General features: G+C 32.1%; 1 protein-coding gene across 2 annotated transcripts in view; it reads left to right on the top strand.

The window, feature by feature from the left end:
• Window positions 1-798: 798 nt before the first annotated feature.
• The window catches only part of LOC111055438 (syntaxin-17), a 32174-nt gene continuing 15870 nt past the window's right edge, over window positions 799-17102 (top strand). Inside the window, exons 1-2 of one of the 2 annotated variants that reach the window (XM_039431758.1) lie at window positions 799-1161; window positions 12446-12624. In XM_039431758.1, coding sequence (XP_039287692.1) covers window positions 12466-12624 — 159 coding nt within the window. In that variant the 5' untranslated portion in view covers window positions 799-1161; window positions 12446-12465. Of the gene's footprint in view, window positions 1162-1208; window positions 1227-12445; window positions 12625-17102 lie in introns of those variants that run through there. The other variant, XM_039431759.1, reaches the window with a different exon arrangement.

Here is a 17102-nt window from a genome sequence, read left to right as displayed (position 1 = left end):
CTTTTAGCAGTGGTTTAGTGCTTCCACTTTAAAAGTGTTTCTAGTTCAAAGTTCAAATTATTAGTGGAGAGATTACATTTACAACACAGAAATAATAAAATATATTACTTCGAAGTCAGAAAATAGATTTATATTGACTGAGAAACTATAGTTTTATAACTTGTAATGCTTCTCTGATATAACTTGCACTTTCATTTCTATAATAGCTTCTGCTTGTTCGTGGCTCCAAAGACGATATATTGAAAGACGATTTTTTTATATTCAAGATTATCAAGGTTGAAATAAGTAGATGTAGGATAAAATTTCCTTACAGGTACGGTAGATTTACATTCATATTTAACAGCCTGTAGTTTATTGAAGATTCTGATCAACTTTTGACACTAGGTACCACTACCACTATATTCATACTATCTCTACTACAAAGGAAAAACAATGTTTACTCCTGCTGTGATACTACCAACACTTTTCTTTGAAATATTAAAATTATTGATATTTCATTTGAAAAAAATCCATTCATTTGTAAGCAGCATACATATTATAATAATCACATAATAGGTCTACTGTAGTTGTTATTGAAAAGTTTACTTCAGTCTTCAAATTAATAAGGGTTGTTTTAATAATTATTATTAATCCATTAGCATTTTAATAAATGCAATATCTCAGTAATCTCCACCAAAGAATCGTTTTGCTGTGAAGAAAAGTAAAAAAAAAAACAGCATCTAGACTATGAACAAGAGCATAGCAATTTTAAAATTCAGCGGGCTTATTATATCGATTGCTCAGGTCGATAGCTAGTATGTCGACTCATTGTAAATGAGAAATGGCGTAGTTTGTGATAAAGTTTGGTTAGGTTGTTTTGTTCTTCACTGTTCAGATTCTGTAAACTGTGATTCACCAGTTTTGTCATTAATTAAACTGAGTACAGTCTATAAAATAAACTGAGTAGAGTTTATGTTTCTTATTCAATCTTATTTTATATCATCATATATTTTTGAGTGATTGATATTCTGAAGTCTATCATTTTCCTTCTGTGGCATTCTGATCCTACAGTGTTTCAGTGTTATTAACAACTGTTTGGTGACAATGACGTAAATTTTATGTTTATTTTTTGTGAATTAAATTATTCTACGTCTTGAAGTGGACAGTTTGTCATATCAAATAGTGAGTATTACTTTCAAATGAATAATTATTGAATTTTGAATTTCAACTTCATAAAACTTAGAAAGGTATTTAATTTATTGAATTTTAGTCTTGTTTACTGTCATATCCTTTGTCGCTTTGTCAAGAGTTTACTCTATCTTTAGCTATTCTTTGTCCTCAATTATTCAATATAATATTAGTCTAATTTTTCAATATACCTAGTCAAGTTATATTATTTCTTTTTAAAATTGGCTTTTTTGTTTTAATTTATACCTATTCCAGTAAACAAATTGGATGTATTCATTCAAACAAACATTTTAAATTCTATTAAACTTCACCTTCTATTCAAGTCTTTTTGCAAAATATCTTGAAACCCATAATTTTTTTGGAAACTTATCCAATTTCCAATACTATAATATTCAATGTCTTGATAAAGGTCATGCCTTCTTGGATAGATTGTGTCATTTAGTAAAATAAGAAGGGACATTATAAGGATAGGGCCTACATAGACCCCAAAATATTGGCATTAGTTTATTTAAATTATTAAACTTTTAAGGATCTTTCAAATTTTCTCAGTATCTTTTCAATGATTCATCTATCGAAATTAGACTCATTCGACTTGGAAGATGTCCACTTCAATTCATTTTGTAAGCTGCTATAAAAAATATATTTTATCTTATTTATACTAGAGGAATATAATAAACAAGCCATAAAGAAATTTACAGCAAACCAGAGCTCCCAATACCCAATGTGTAGAGACTAGCAATATTATAACATAGGGTAAAATAGCCCACGTTGGTACACCGAAATTCAAACAGCTAACTTATAACTTGGGTAAAAATAAAAAAAATCTTCATTTTTTAATTTTATATTTATTGCATTTGCTTACACTTTCATTCTTGAGGATGGCAACTACATTGATAATCAATCGATTTTCTTATTGCAAAAACAATAACCCTGGGCTTGTCCCAGGGACAAGGCTTATTAAGATCGGCCCACGATGGGACATCCCTTGCCCAGGTTGAAAAATTGAATTGAAAATAAGCAATTCATTATTTTTGTTAATTTATTAAAATCATATTTGAATTCACATTTTATTATAAATATTAATAGGTAGTATAAGTACAATATTTGAAAATCTCAAAGTGTGTTTGAATTAGGCTGCCTCTGAAGCTACATTACAGGCTATAATCATATATCATATATTTATTTATAATTTATTTCATTGATATAAGTCAAGTTTAAGTAGAATTAAGATTCATGAGTAATGCTCATCATTATAATATGAGCATTTATCATGATTGCAGTGTCCCAATGTGGGCTGTCCCAAGGTAGACAGATGGTCATGGCTTTGTTTTAGACAGAATAACTGGATTAAAAATAAGAGTACAATAATGTTATATACTATGTCAAACGAATTCATAAAATAATACAGAAGGCAAATTAGCTGTGAGACTTTCCTTGAATAGTGAATTTTTAGAGTGAAAGTTAAAAATTTTCTCCTCAAAAAAAAAACTTTGAGATTACAAAAATATGTTTTCAATTTTTTATTAATAAGGAATGATGCTACAGCTGAAATCATTATGTCTGTAAATAAGGCTATAAACAGCTGATGAAACAACGCAGTTGTTGCCAACCCAACACTCACTAATTTCCCACAACTTGAAGTGTATCAACGTGGGCTAGTTTACCCTACTGACGTTGACGTTCACTCACCAGCCTATAATTATTATTTAAGCCATAGCGTTAGCTATAAATCTTAAGGTGCGTACAGATATACGCGCCGCGAACATGAGCAATTCACTTTTAATCAGCTGATTATATCTGTATTTATACAGAAACGTAAGATACAGATATAAAAAGCTTGGCAACAGCTGATTAAAAGTGAATTGCTCATGTTCGCGGCGCGTATATTTGTACGCACCTTTAGGCTCGTATTACATTAGACCATAGATATTACATAGATTTATATTAGATATTTATCTCGGGTTACTCCCGTGTTTCGGATGGACACGTTAAGTCGTCGGTCCTGGCTGTCTAAAAAGCAGTCGTTAGGTCATGTCAGAGGCCCTGAAATTGATCAGTTGCGATCTGAAAACTCTGACATCAGACCTGAGTCAGCCAGGTCACTCGATATTATTATTATTACATTAGACCACCAAGCTGGGTCGGTAGTTGGCCACCAGTGGTGACCTGTTTCACCAGCGAACTGGGACACCAATGAGACACCAGGACTGGTGGCCTGGCTGTGAGACACCAGCCAGCCACCAGAATCTTTACAGGAATGAACAGTTAGTCTAATATTAGACCTACATCAAATATACCAGTATCAGCTATCCTCTATAAAATTACCATTTTACTTAATATCACCCAACAAGTGGGGCAAAGGTTTACTATTTCACACAATGGCTTCACAACGTGGGACTCTATCATAAGAGATAACCCCCCAGGAAGTACATCTTTACACAAGAGTCTATAGAAGGCAGTGACAAGGCAGAGAGTCGGCTACGCTGTTCTCCTATCTTTCTCCACTGCCATTATAAAGTGGACCTCACTATAGTGTAATATGAGCCCAGTAGAGAAACATTTTTGTTGCTAATGAAGGCTTTTATTTCTCAACCAGCTACCAAGTTAATACGGTACTGTGGAGCCTTGATATAGTACGGACCCCGTTATAGTACATTTCTGAGCAGTCCTTGAGGTGCACTATATTGAGGTTCCACTTTGTCATGAATAAACCAAAAATCAACATTAGGATAAGAATAAGAATATTTTATTTGTCCAAGAACAATTACATGATTGCATGAGACATTGTCAAGATAGTTATAATATTCAATTACATCTTAATATATTTATATACAATATAAGTCATAATAAAATCAAACTATAAAATTTTTCATAAATGTTTGATTTTTCATATTAGTCATAATTCATTCAAATATTCACTTCTCAAAGTACTCTTTCAAGCTGTAAAAGGGATTTTTGACTAGAAAATTGTAAAGCTCATCTTTAAACTTCAAAAAACGGGAAATTTCTTATTTCTGAAATTTATTTGATTGAAGAGTCTCAAACCTACATTTACATGGTTTCTTGAGGTCTTCGATAACCGTACTTGTGGTATATGCAAATTTGCATAGCTTCTTGTATGGTGTGTGTGGATGTTTTTGTTGCTGGTTAGATTTGTTTCCTCAGACTTGACATGTAGTAGCAGGGTGTACATGTACAAACAAATAACTGTCATTACTCTACTTTTAATAAAAAGTGGCTTACAGTGGGCTCTCATCCCCGAATTTGTTATAATTGTAATTAATAAAAAAACTTCGGATACTCTTGCACAATTTCCCCATAGAATAATACCATAATTCAATATAGAATGAAATAGAGCATAATAGATACTTATAAAATAACTTTCAGGTACATGGTATTTCAAAGTCTTTAACAAATAAATAACCTTTGAAAGCTTACTACCTACTCAATCTATGTGGTCACCCCATGTCAAATGATTGTCAATCTGAACCCCCAGTAATTTAATTTTTCTCACATATTTTTCTGGAAACTTGTTGAAATGTTTAAATATTTAAATGTTTATATGTTGCGCATTTACGGCGAAACGCGGTAATAGATTTTCATGAAATTTGACAGGTATGCTCCTTTTTTAATTGCGCGTCGAAGTATATACAAGGTTTTTGGAAATTTTGCATTTCAAGGATAATATAAAAAGAAAAAAGGAGCCTCCTTCATACGAAAATATTACCGTAAAAATCAGACTATAGAATATTATTCATCATAAATCAGCTGACAAGTGATTAAACAGATGTGTGGAGAAGCCAGTCTATTGCTGTATTCCCATAAGGTCTATAGTTTCAATCAGGTACTTGTGGGTGAGAATACTGCGTGAGGTCTACTGTTCACAGAACTACTAGTAGCTTTGAACCATATGACAGCTTGATTTAAAGTTTCATTGGCAATCCTGTTTAGAGTTTGTTGACCGAGCGAAGTGAGGTCTAAGATTCAAGTCGACGGTTTGGCATTTCTCTTAATGTTTAAATGTTTGAATGTTTATATGTTTTTATGTTGCGCATTTACGGCGAAACGCGGTAATAGATTTTCATGAAATATGACAGGTATGTTCCTTTTTAAATTGCGCGTCGACGTATATACAAGGTTTTTGGAAATTTTGCATTTCAAGGATAACATAAAAGGAAAAAGGAGCTTCCTTCATACGCCAATATTGCCGTAAAAATCAGACTATAGAATTATTCATCATAAATCAGCTGTCTAGTGGACTATAATACTACCCATTCAAAAACATCGAAAATCTTGAAAATTGTATCTTTCCATTAACGTTAGTAGACAGTTGACTATAATACTAACCGTTTAAAAACATCGAAAATCTTGAAAATTGTATCTTTCCATCAACGTTGTAGACAGTTGCAGCCAGACCTGATAACAGCGCTCACACTCACATTCCGGGACGACACTTCACGGTACGATGTAGGACAGAAAGCTCTATGTTTATTTAGGATTTTTTCTAGACATTTTTAATTGATAAATTATTCATTAACTTTTTAGAAAACATAACAACAGGTCAATGTAACTCACTGAACGCGAGGTCTACTGTTCACAGAACTACTAGTAAGTCTCTGTCAACAGAAAGAAAAGTTGTATCATCTGCGAACATGTTGTTTTTGAAGACGTTATCATATGATCATTCATATGTATGATCACATTAGATGCGTATATATGCAAGTGCTCGCTTGGTCATGCATGAATGACTCACACTGAATGCGTTCATGCATTGTCACAACGTGTTTCAATTGCTCTTTCCATATTTTCTTTCTCGGCTCATGCATGATCTGACGTGCACTTGCACATATGCATCCAATTTGATCATACTTATGATCATATGATAACGTCTTCAAAAACAATCATGTTCGCAGATGATACAACTTTTCTTTCTGTTGACAGAGACTTACAAACTCTAAACAGGATTGCCAATGAAACTTTAAATCAAGCTGTCATATGGTTCAAAGCTAATAGTTTTGTCATCAATGGGCCATATGAATAAAGTTGAGCATTTGCTCATACTTCTAAAATATGGAGCATTTGCTTCATTTTCTATGAATAAACGTGAGCAAAACCTTTTGCTCATGCTCATCAAAAAAATAGTTTGAGCATTTGCTCAAAAGTAAAAGCTTTTGCTCAAAATTGTATGAATAAACTAGAGCATTTGCTCAACTTTTGAAGCAAATGCTTAAAAAGAGGTGAGTCTAGTCTAGAGCAGCTTATCACCTTTTGCTCATAGTAAAATGGCTCAACTAACTCGTATGAGGAAGAGGAAACTGTACCAGATACTATCACAACCAATAGTGTAGAACTATAAAACTCTTTTTTAGATTCAACCATGATATATATCACCATTATTCCTACAAAAGAATAAATACAAAAGCTACCTGATATAAAGATAGCCATCACAAAATAGGAAATAGGCATTTAAGAATATGAGAGTGTAGACGATTATAAGAAGGCTATTGATATTATAAGAATATGCTGAAGATTATTATAGAGATGACATTTTATCACGCTATTATTTCAAAATTCTAAACTCAACTAACCTAAAACTGTATTCATAAAACATAAAAAACAGAGCAGACGACGCAAACATAAGCGGTGCCCCCTGTTTGCATATTTAGCGCTTCCGTGAGCTATAAATACAAATTAAGGCTACAAAAGCGAATCAGCTGCTGAAAAATCTTTAAAATACGTGAGCATTTGCTCCAGAGTTCAGGAGCATAAGGTAAGAGTGTAAGGTAAAGCTTATTCATATCAAAATGAGCAAATGCTTTTGCTCATGAGCAAAACCTTATGCTCAATGCTTTTGCTCATGAGCATTTGCTCTGGTTTTATTCATATGGGCCAATGAGTCAAAAACACAAGAGAAAAATTAAGTTACTGGGGGTTCATATTGACAATCATTTGACATGGGGTGACCACATAGATTCAGTATCTAGTAAGCTTTCAAAGCTTACCCCATTTTATCTCATTTATACTAGAGGAATAACTTATAATAAACAAGCCATAAAGGAATTTCTAGCAAACCATATTTTGGTTTTCAATACCCAATGTAGAGACTATTGTGAGGTCCACGTTATAATGGCAGTGGAGAAAGATAAGAGAACAACGTTACCGAACCTATGTCCTGTCAATGCATTCAATAGACCAGGCGTCTCCAACCTATTGGAGACCTTTTGGCCCCAAGGGCCAAATTGTTAATCCTTGGGAGGCTTATAGGGCTAATAACAAGGATGTAGGTGGAATTTGACTTGTGGGGACACACACGACGGGGGATTTGGGGGGTGTAAAATTATTATATTTACATTAAAATAATATGAGGAGTTTTCAGTAGGTTTAAGTAGGAAGAAAAAAAACAATTAATTTAATTTATTGAGTGTAAAAAGATCATAAGAAAACTTGACAATGCATGAATTTAGCAAGTTAAACAAAATATTAATAACTTTTTTAATAGTAATAAGACAACTTGACAATACACGAATTTACAGAAAGTTACCAAGCTAAAAGAGAATACTTATTTTTAGTGAGAATATTGCATTTGTTTTCCACTTAAAATGTCCGCCCATTTAGGATCAAATTTTGTGGTTCTGATCATTAAAATGATTTCAAATGTTCATCAGACAAGGAAGTGAGAACTGTATTTACTCATTTATTTCTTAGCGGGTGAAGTTATATATATCCTTCTGAGATTCATCATGATATTTGCCGTGCCTGGTGTGTTAAATCAGTGATAATCTTTTTGTAATGGTGTGTAATTGTCACATAATAAAACACTTCACAATAATTGTTGTTGATGACTAATGCGTTTATTTTGATAATGACAATGTGATATGACCCAACAAATTGCACTCAATGCGTCAGTTTAATCTCAATTTTTCCATTTGTGTTTCCTGCTGTTATCAACCCAAATATGGCATCACTCAGAGATTATCTACTCTAAACAGAATTGATGATGTCTACAAATTAAACAAAGTAAGATTTTTGAGAGTAATGATACCGTGTACACTGAACCCCCCCCCCCTTGAAGTTTATTAAGCTTGTTAAAATACATAGCTACAAAAATATTCAATTCACTTCCAGTAATAACAAGGAAAATAATGTCACGTCAGTTATTTAGAAAAGAAATCAAGAAATTCATATTACTCTAAACAGAATTGATGATGTCTACAAATTAAATAAAGTAAGATTTTTGAGAGTAATGATACCGTGTACACTGAACCCCCCCCCTTGAAGTTTATTAAGCTTGTTAAGATACATAGCTACAAAAATATTCAATTCACTTCCAGTAATAACAAGGAAAATAACGTCACGTCAGTTATTTAGAAAAGAAATCAAGAAATTCATATTACAAGTAGACAACGCGAATGATTTTTTTACTAAATTAATATTCATTTATTTATTTAATCATTCAGAATAGTTACACAACTTACAGAAAAGTACCACAGGCTTATAAGCCCAAAACGGTTCCAATTCTAATTTATACAACAGTCCAAATGTAGCTAGGTTATGTATCACAACATTCATCAATTGCACACTCAATTTACAATTCAAAGCACACAAAAATCATTTTTAAATTAGAAAAAATACTTCTAAACTAAATTGAATCTAGGTATAAATTGAGTATAATTTACACATTTCACGACATGAACATTGCAACAATTAAAGATCATTGAACTCACAAATCCCGTCCGGTGTGCGTAAACAGTAAGACAGTATTAAATTTCAATCACTGGCTCTTTCTTCAAAAACGCGTATTCATTTATGGTCTAATTACATTAGCACTTTGAAAAAAACGAAACGTTAACTATGAATTAAATTGAACTAAATATGAAAAAAACAGCTACCACTCCGTACATAATTTTAAGTTGTGTGTGTGTGTGTGTGTTGTGTGTGTGTGTGTGTGTGTGTGTGGTGTGTGTGTGTGTGTGTGTGTGTGTGTGTGTGTGTGTGTGTGTTTGCATGTGTGAATGTGTGCAAGAATGATTATAATTGACATAATTGATTATTATTGATTATTGATTATCTCAATATAATATCATATTCAATTATTATGTTCTTCATATTATAATATTTAAATTTTTATATTAATATTTTATTATATATATTCAAGTGTCCCCACACAGGGTAGCCTATAGGGGACACATTAGAAATATTAGGAAACAATATTGTATTTGCTTTTTGGAATGTACTTGATTGTTATTTATTTTTTTTGAATAAAGAATTTGAATTTGAATTTGTTAAAAATACAAAATTATGATAATTATTATCATTTATCATAAGTTTAAAATCTAAATAAACACAAATTAAATATTGTCAACTACTAAGTTATTTACTTTGTTGTTATTAATGAAGAAAATACCCCAACATCACTGACTAAACAAAACTATAATAACTAGGCAACAAAAACTCTTGAAAAAGATTAGATCAAGATTAGAGTATTCCATAATAATTCAAACTCAATAACTCCACACCGTTGCCAAATTATTTTTAGACTAAATAACAATTTTAATTTCAATTATTTTTAGACTAAAAATATGAAGAACTACCAAAATATCATTTCATCTCAATTAGGCTATGAAAAATCATTATGAAATTATTGAAAAATATAATATCTTGCTTTATAAAAATATATAATTGAATATTTTAAACGAGAATGGACAGTTAATATTACATCAATAAACCTGTATCAGCTACCGTCTGTAGGAGGCATTGACTAGACAGTGAGGATCGGCAACATTGTTATCCTATCTTTCTCCACTGCCATTATAACGTGGACCTCACATTAGAAACAGATTATAATTTACCAATTTACATGATCATTTGTATCATGGGAAAGTAGAACTTAATCATTGCAAAATAACAAACTCAATTTTTAAGAGTCATTCATAATTCGGCATTTTATTCCTAGTGTAATTCCCAATGAATTCAGCATTAATGTATTATTATTCCTTATCACGGTATATAGAAGAAGACGGTAGGTGTCACGCGCATTTTTCTGCTGAATTTCCGGTGTAGCTGACGTCATTCCATATCCAATCATCTGTTTCAAATAAGTTTAATAAGTTTCATAAATAATGAATAAGTTTTATAGATTGCCAATAGGTGTTAAACACCTCGGTTGGTGGCGATGACGTAATCTAGCTGGCTGGCTACTGCGCACACATTTCATGGCCCCTACCGTTCTCATCTAATTACCGTGTTCCTTATCATGTCTAGTAACAAGGAAAGTTGAGTTCATTCATTTGTTTGTTTATCAATGAAATAGTTTGTTTATCAGTTGATAATTACAATAATTGAACATGACCGGAGTTGTTGTTTCAAAAAGATAGGAGATCTAGTCATAACATAAACATTGGAGTGAATGTTTTGATTAAATATTTGATGATCTAATGGACTTGCATACTTCTATATTATGCAATTATGTTGAATGGGCAAAATTTGTAAGATTCACTAGTGAGGTCCACGTTATAATGGCAGTGGAGAAAGATAGGAGAACAACGTTGCCGATACTCGGCCTTCTGCCACCGGTGTATCTGATGCAATATTAACTGTTCATTCTTGTTCAAAATAATCAATTATATTTATTCGCCAAGAAAATACATTTTCTATGATTAAATCATGAGTTTTTATAATTTAGATTGAATATTATGTTAATCAATAATATATTTCCACATTGTTGAAAACGCTGCGTAGCTAGAAAAGGATAGCGCTATCTGCTTTGTCGTATGATAGACAAGGATAGAAATATCAATGTTAATCAAATACGGTACTGCCATTATAACGTGGAACTCGGTATAGTATATTTTATAACGTCGTCCTGACTATAGTATGTTTTAGGTATTCGTTCAATTAGATACAGTGGATGAATAAAGATGTCGATAGCGTTTCAATCAGGAAGTGGTTCCGTATTTTAAAATAGGATTAAACTAAATTATTCAATCTAATCAGACTAATTAAAACTTGAAAACTAATTATTCATTTTTTATAAATTATCACAGAGTAAAAATAGAAAACCATAGAGAAACAATAGCGAAAGTAGATATCCCATGGTATAGGGCGTTTATGTTGCAACTTCTACTTTTATCTCAAGCCGATTACTGTCGATTATTGTCGATTTTTACTGTTTTGTTGGGGTGAGAGTGTATAAACGGCACAGTATGAGACACTACGAGCGTCACACTGCTTCACGGGAAAGAACTACATGGACTATCGGCTTGAGATAACAGTAAAAGTTGCGACATAAACGTCCTATACCATGGGATATCTACTTATACTTTTGTTTCTCTAGGAGAAAACTGAACAGGTAGCTGGAAATGAAAATTCGTTATTTTAAAATGATATTTTGAGTAATATTGATTTATCATGGATTCTAATGCAGATATCCTCATTATTAGTTCAAGGTAACTGATAAAATGCTCAACTCAATCGCCTTGAAACCGAATAATTAACTGTTGTCGATGGAATAAGTCAAATTTGAGGCTTTGATAAGATTTAGGCATATTTTTTAATATGCCTGATGAAATTTAATGCCAAAATATCCCATATTTTGATTTATAACTAGATCACTTTATCTTCCAATTATAATCAGTTTCTCATAATTATGTTAATGAAGGATTTCCACAAATAGACTGTTAACTCTCAATACTTTTTCAAATAAAATAGAAACTCCAAACTTTTCTAATTCATGCAATACTATCTTGTGTATTTCGTTTATGAAAAATACATATTTTTCACCTTCTTGAGTTCATATCTTGTTATTCTCATTTCTTGTCAGATTACCTATTATAGCGAGGTCCACGTTATAATGGTAGTTCAGAACAGCGTTGTCATTTTCATAATTGAGATTAAATTTTTTGTTAAATTATTATATTTCTACATCGTTTAAAAACGGCCTGGCTACGTTGACAAGCTAGAAAAGAATAGGGTTATCAGCTTTGTCGAATGATAGACAAGGATAGCAACACAAATGTCAATCATATACTGTCATTATAACGTGGACTTCATCACTATGGATGATAGTGTCATTTCATTCTAAGATTATTAAAAGAATGAGAAACATCATAGTATATTTTATCGTATTCATTGTTTGATTATTGAAATTTATATTTTCCACAAACATATTTTATTAATTAAAGAAAAATCATCATAGTATATTTTGTTGTATTCATTATTTGATCATTGAATTTGACATTTTTCCCACAGATCGTATATTAATTTAATTTTTTTGTGGCAGATCAGTGAGAATCCTTGAACATGAATCGAGCCAGGTCAAATTCTCAATCTTCAATCCAGTCGATAACCGACTTGAAGCAGCCCTTGAAATGGATGGAGCTTCCTATCTCCAAGTTCAACGAGATTGCAGTTCCTCACCACATCACACAGCTCAAAAACATCAAATTAAATATTCAAAAGGTAAATTATCCCAATTACAAACAGATTTCAAAACAGATAAGTCCCTCATTTTTCATCACTTCAACGACAACGTCATTCTCCTTTTAGACGGTTACAGAGCTCGACCGACCGTCAGTGCGTACGTCAGTCGCGCTTGTCTTTTCCATAGATATTCCATGTATCCGTACAGAGCAGGAATGACGGCACGCATGCGCACGGTCAGGACCATGCGTTTTATAAAGCGTACGAAGACAATCGGTCGAGCTCGTGCGCATCCGTTCCATCGGTCGACTGACACGCTATTGAAACAAATAGAAGCTTTCAGAGCTGTACTGATCAGTAGCCCGATCGCAACATAACCAATGTGCTGACACCTCTGCCCGACAATCAGCTGATATTGAATTGAATAGCATTATAATGAATGAATTCAATTAATAGTGTCGTATTTGAATTCAGAGTTTTTCTATACATTTATTCAATCATTTCTAAATTTTTTATTGAAGAAATCATATATTATTAATATTATCTACATTTATTTGATCCGTAGCTTAAAGTGACTGCAAGTATTCCCAATGGTGATACAAGCTCGAAATAACTCATCAAAATTTCTTATGGACATTCTGAGGTTGTTGAAAAATGTATCTTCACCCCAAGCAATGATGTATATAATGGGACTAAATTCCCTTTGAAATGCTCTTTGGGCGACCATCGGGTGAACTTGATATCTATGTATTTTAATATTTCGTTTACTAAGATAATAAGCTGCAATTAAACAATCTGTAAAGGCGTCCATTTTGTGAGTCAGAAAAACTTATGTATGGTCAGGATGGTGCATACGCACTGACTGTCGGTCGAGCTCTGTAACCGGCCTTTGGCTTATGTAATTTACCAGAATTGTTTCACAAATTTGTTTCAAAATATTTTGAAGATATTCCAGGAGTAGTGGTTTATTTCGATGATATTTGCATTGCTTCAAACAGCAAAGAAAAACATGACGAGACAGTGAAACAGGTCTTGGAACGAGCAAGGAAATTAAACATAAAATTTTATTTCAATATTGTGTACCTGATTAAATGAAAAAGACTAAGAAATTGTCAAAAAACCACAGATTTATTGATACTTAGAAAGACAGGTTTCGGTTATTACACCATTATCAATCTCTGATAAACTGAGAATTATCAGAGGTTCATCAGAGATTGACAATGGTGTAATAATCGAAACCGGTCTTTCTAAGTATCAAAAAATTTTCGGCTCATGCATGATCTGACATTCAATCTGATCACACCCTTAACTTGACTCAGGTTATATTTAATGCAAAATATAATTCCATACTGTAATTAGTTATATATCCTACTAATTTTCAAGATATAATGCCGGTAAAGATAAGTGAAATGTGAATAAATAATTCCTTCAAGTATAGGTATCCATTATACAATCGGAAACGTCACAATGTTCTAAAGATAAAACAATTAAAAACACTTATCATATGTTTTATTCAACTCATACATAAATGTTACAAGCATAAAAATAATTCAAATACATTTTCCTCCACCTACTGTCTAAAGTACTTACTTTACTCCCTGAAACCTAATACTAAAGTGTCACTTTTTCGCTCTCGGTAGTAAAAAACAGAAAAACTCCCTAGGGAGTAAAAGTGACTCCATTTAAATAACATGGGGAGCATCTCTATTTTGAAACTTACATTGTAATAGGTTAGAAGGTCTAAGCTCAGATGAGAAAGCATAATAGAGATGTCTGTCATTGAGTCAACTGAATTCAATACCACAACCAGAAATTTGATTAACTCATGAAATATATGTTTGTATGATAATTATTATATTCTTAATATTAGTAGACGATAAAAATTTATACAATTTTTAAAATATTTTATTCTATTCAAAATACCAGCCAACAAATATTTTTGATCTGCAATTCAAATCTGAACCGCGTGATCTGGAGTCAGCCATTTTTGTAGCTGCTCAGCTGATATAATTTTTACAACTTTTGCCGATAGATAGCGCAATCAGACGACCGGTTTTTAGGTTTTAGATTTAGGTTATGTTGTTAGGAATCATTGTCACCAATACGTAAGTTATTAGAATGATTTTATTTGCAGTTTCTATAAAAAAATGTAGATGGAGGAAAAATGTTGTGTACATCACGAGCGAAAAATACTTTTTCTCCCTCAGGAAAATTGCAGCCCTCGGCTTCGCCTCGGGCTTCAAACTTTTTCCCACAGGGAGAAAAAGTCGTACTTTTTACTCTAGATATACAAATAACTATTTCACACTCTAAAATAATTGCCAACCTAATACATTATGGAACGTGTATAGTTTAAAAGAATTACTAATTATATCCCTATCCATATCGAAAAAATCCTACAGTGAGTATAGAGGATTTTTTGTCAAGATCAATCTACGTTTTTTTTCCATCTACGTTTTAACAAAGAAGCAGACATGGTTCTCACTGAAGTAGGAGACTTATTGAAGATTATCGAAAAAATTAGCTTCAAATTCATCTGTACTCTTCTCAGCCTAGTATAAGGACATCAATTTCCTGCCCATTTCTTGTATTCACAGTTATTTATTTACTTACAGTATTATTTTTAAGACTCAGTAATGTAATTTAGTGCATACAGTTGATGTAAAACTTGATCTGCCTATTGTTCTAAGAATTTAACGGCAATAAATCATATTTATTTATTATAGTGGTGAATGTCCTCCCAACATAGAGAATATGAATATTTTTTCTTACATTCAGTGACAATAAATACAAACAAGCTACCGCAACGTCATATAAGCGTTGTCATAAGTTGGATGATAAACAAATATGAGTAAAAGAAATTATTTGATTTGAGTAGGCTGAATGAACATCTATTTCGAATTTAATTCACACAATTGCAGTGAATTGAGATTGATAGCGAGCTGAGTAATAGATAAAAGACGTGAATCATAATACGTACTTCACACTGTCAATGGAGTATAGGACTGTAGTGTAGTGAGTCATAATAGTTGTAGAGACACCAACCGAATCCTATGATAATAGATGATAGAATCTATCAATAGACCACTACCGTTAAGAGCTACAAAATGAGTTACATAATATAGCGTCTTAACAACTTCTTCCAGATTAGCGTAAATGTAGTTTATAAACAAATATCGGGGGACCGAGCGTAAAAGGAGTGTAAAAGCATAGAAAATTTGTAACGAAAGATTGAATTTATAGTTTATCATTTATTTATCTCTTTCCTGTATAGGGCTACTTGTAATATAAATATAAAGAAAATAAAAATCTCAGTACCCTTTTTTAAAAATATTTTATCACATAAAATATTTTATTTTATCATATTTTATTTATAGTGATAAAATATTTTAAAAAGGGTACTGAGATTTTTATTTTCTTTATATTTATTTATTCATTTTCTCAGTCGTACATTTATTTTTACAGTTATATGAGGAGGCACAACAGGCTTATGCCCGAAACTGTCTCTTTTCAAATTTATACTACAGTCCAAATCAAATCTAGGTTAAGCTACTATCACTCATCAAAATAACAATTCATTCACACTTCAAAAAACAAACACATCATCAATTACAAAATAGATATACTATGAATTCGATTTACTATGTTTGCTACAATATTATTGTTAATATACTATGTAGGCCTACTATACTACACTAACAGCATCTAGTTACTATTTTGGACTTTCTGAAGTAAACATGTTTTCTAAAAAAAAGAAATAAACGAAAATAAGTTTCTCCTGCTGAATTTTTCTTCTCATGAGATTAGCTGAATGATCCCACACATGCACTCGTTCACTCACTTCCATTACGGTATCAACAGACGACAAAATTTCCAGCTGTTTTTCCAAGGACGTATTTATCCTTTTAATGTCCTTCAGCGAGTTATCCCAGGGTTGAGACCTAGTGCAATCGAATTTTCATATCATAAGCCTACCTTGTTCCAAATTTTGTAAGAATCATTAGAGCCGTTTTCGAGATCCGGTCACATACCGATATATAAACATCTAAACAGAAATTTCTCGTTTAATAGTATAGGATTATTGAAGAATTCGAACTACAACAACTATAAAAATAAAGAAAGTTTTATTGCCTGTTGCACAGAAGCCTGTTAAATTTTAACCGTGATTAATTACAAGAGAACATATCTGTTTGACTATCGATAGATATTGATGTGCAGGAAAGAATATCTTTATTCCGTCATAGACGGAATATTTTCATATTTACCAATAATTTATCAGGCGTATTATGACCATAAAGGCAGTAAACAGGTTTTCTCACACACCTAGAAACGCTTGAAAAAATTGAAATAGTTTGGAATTTCATACCCTAATTTTTTATTTTTTAGAACCTTTTGTGATTCAAGGGCGGCCCTACAGAGAAATCTTCCCTCCTATAGGTTTCTATATCTATATATTAGAGATGTAATATATATGGCCGAGCCATTGGAACAATATAAAGTTGTTGTGAAGAAGAGAA

The sequence above is a fragment of the Nilaparvata lugens genome, chromosome 6 (assembly GCF_014356525.2).
Source record: "Nilaparvata lugens isolate BPH chromosome 6, ASM1435652v1, whole genome shotgun sequence".
NCBI lineage: Eukaryota > Metazoa > Arthropoda > Insecta > Hemiptera > Delphacidae > Nilaparvata > Nilaparvata lugens.
This window is presented reverse-complemented; position numbering and strand designations above follow the sequence as displayed.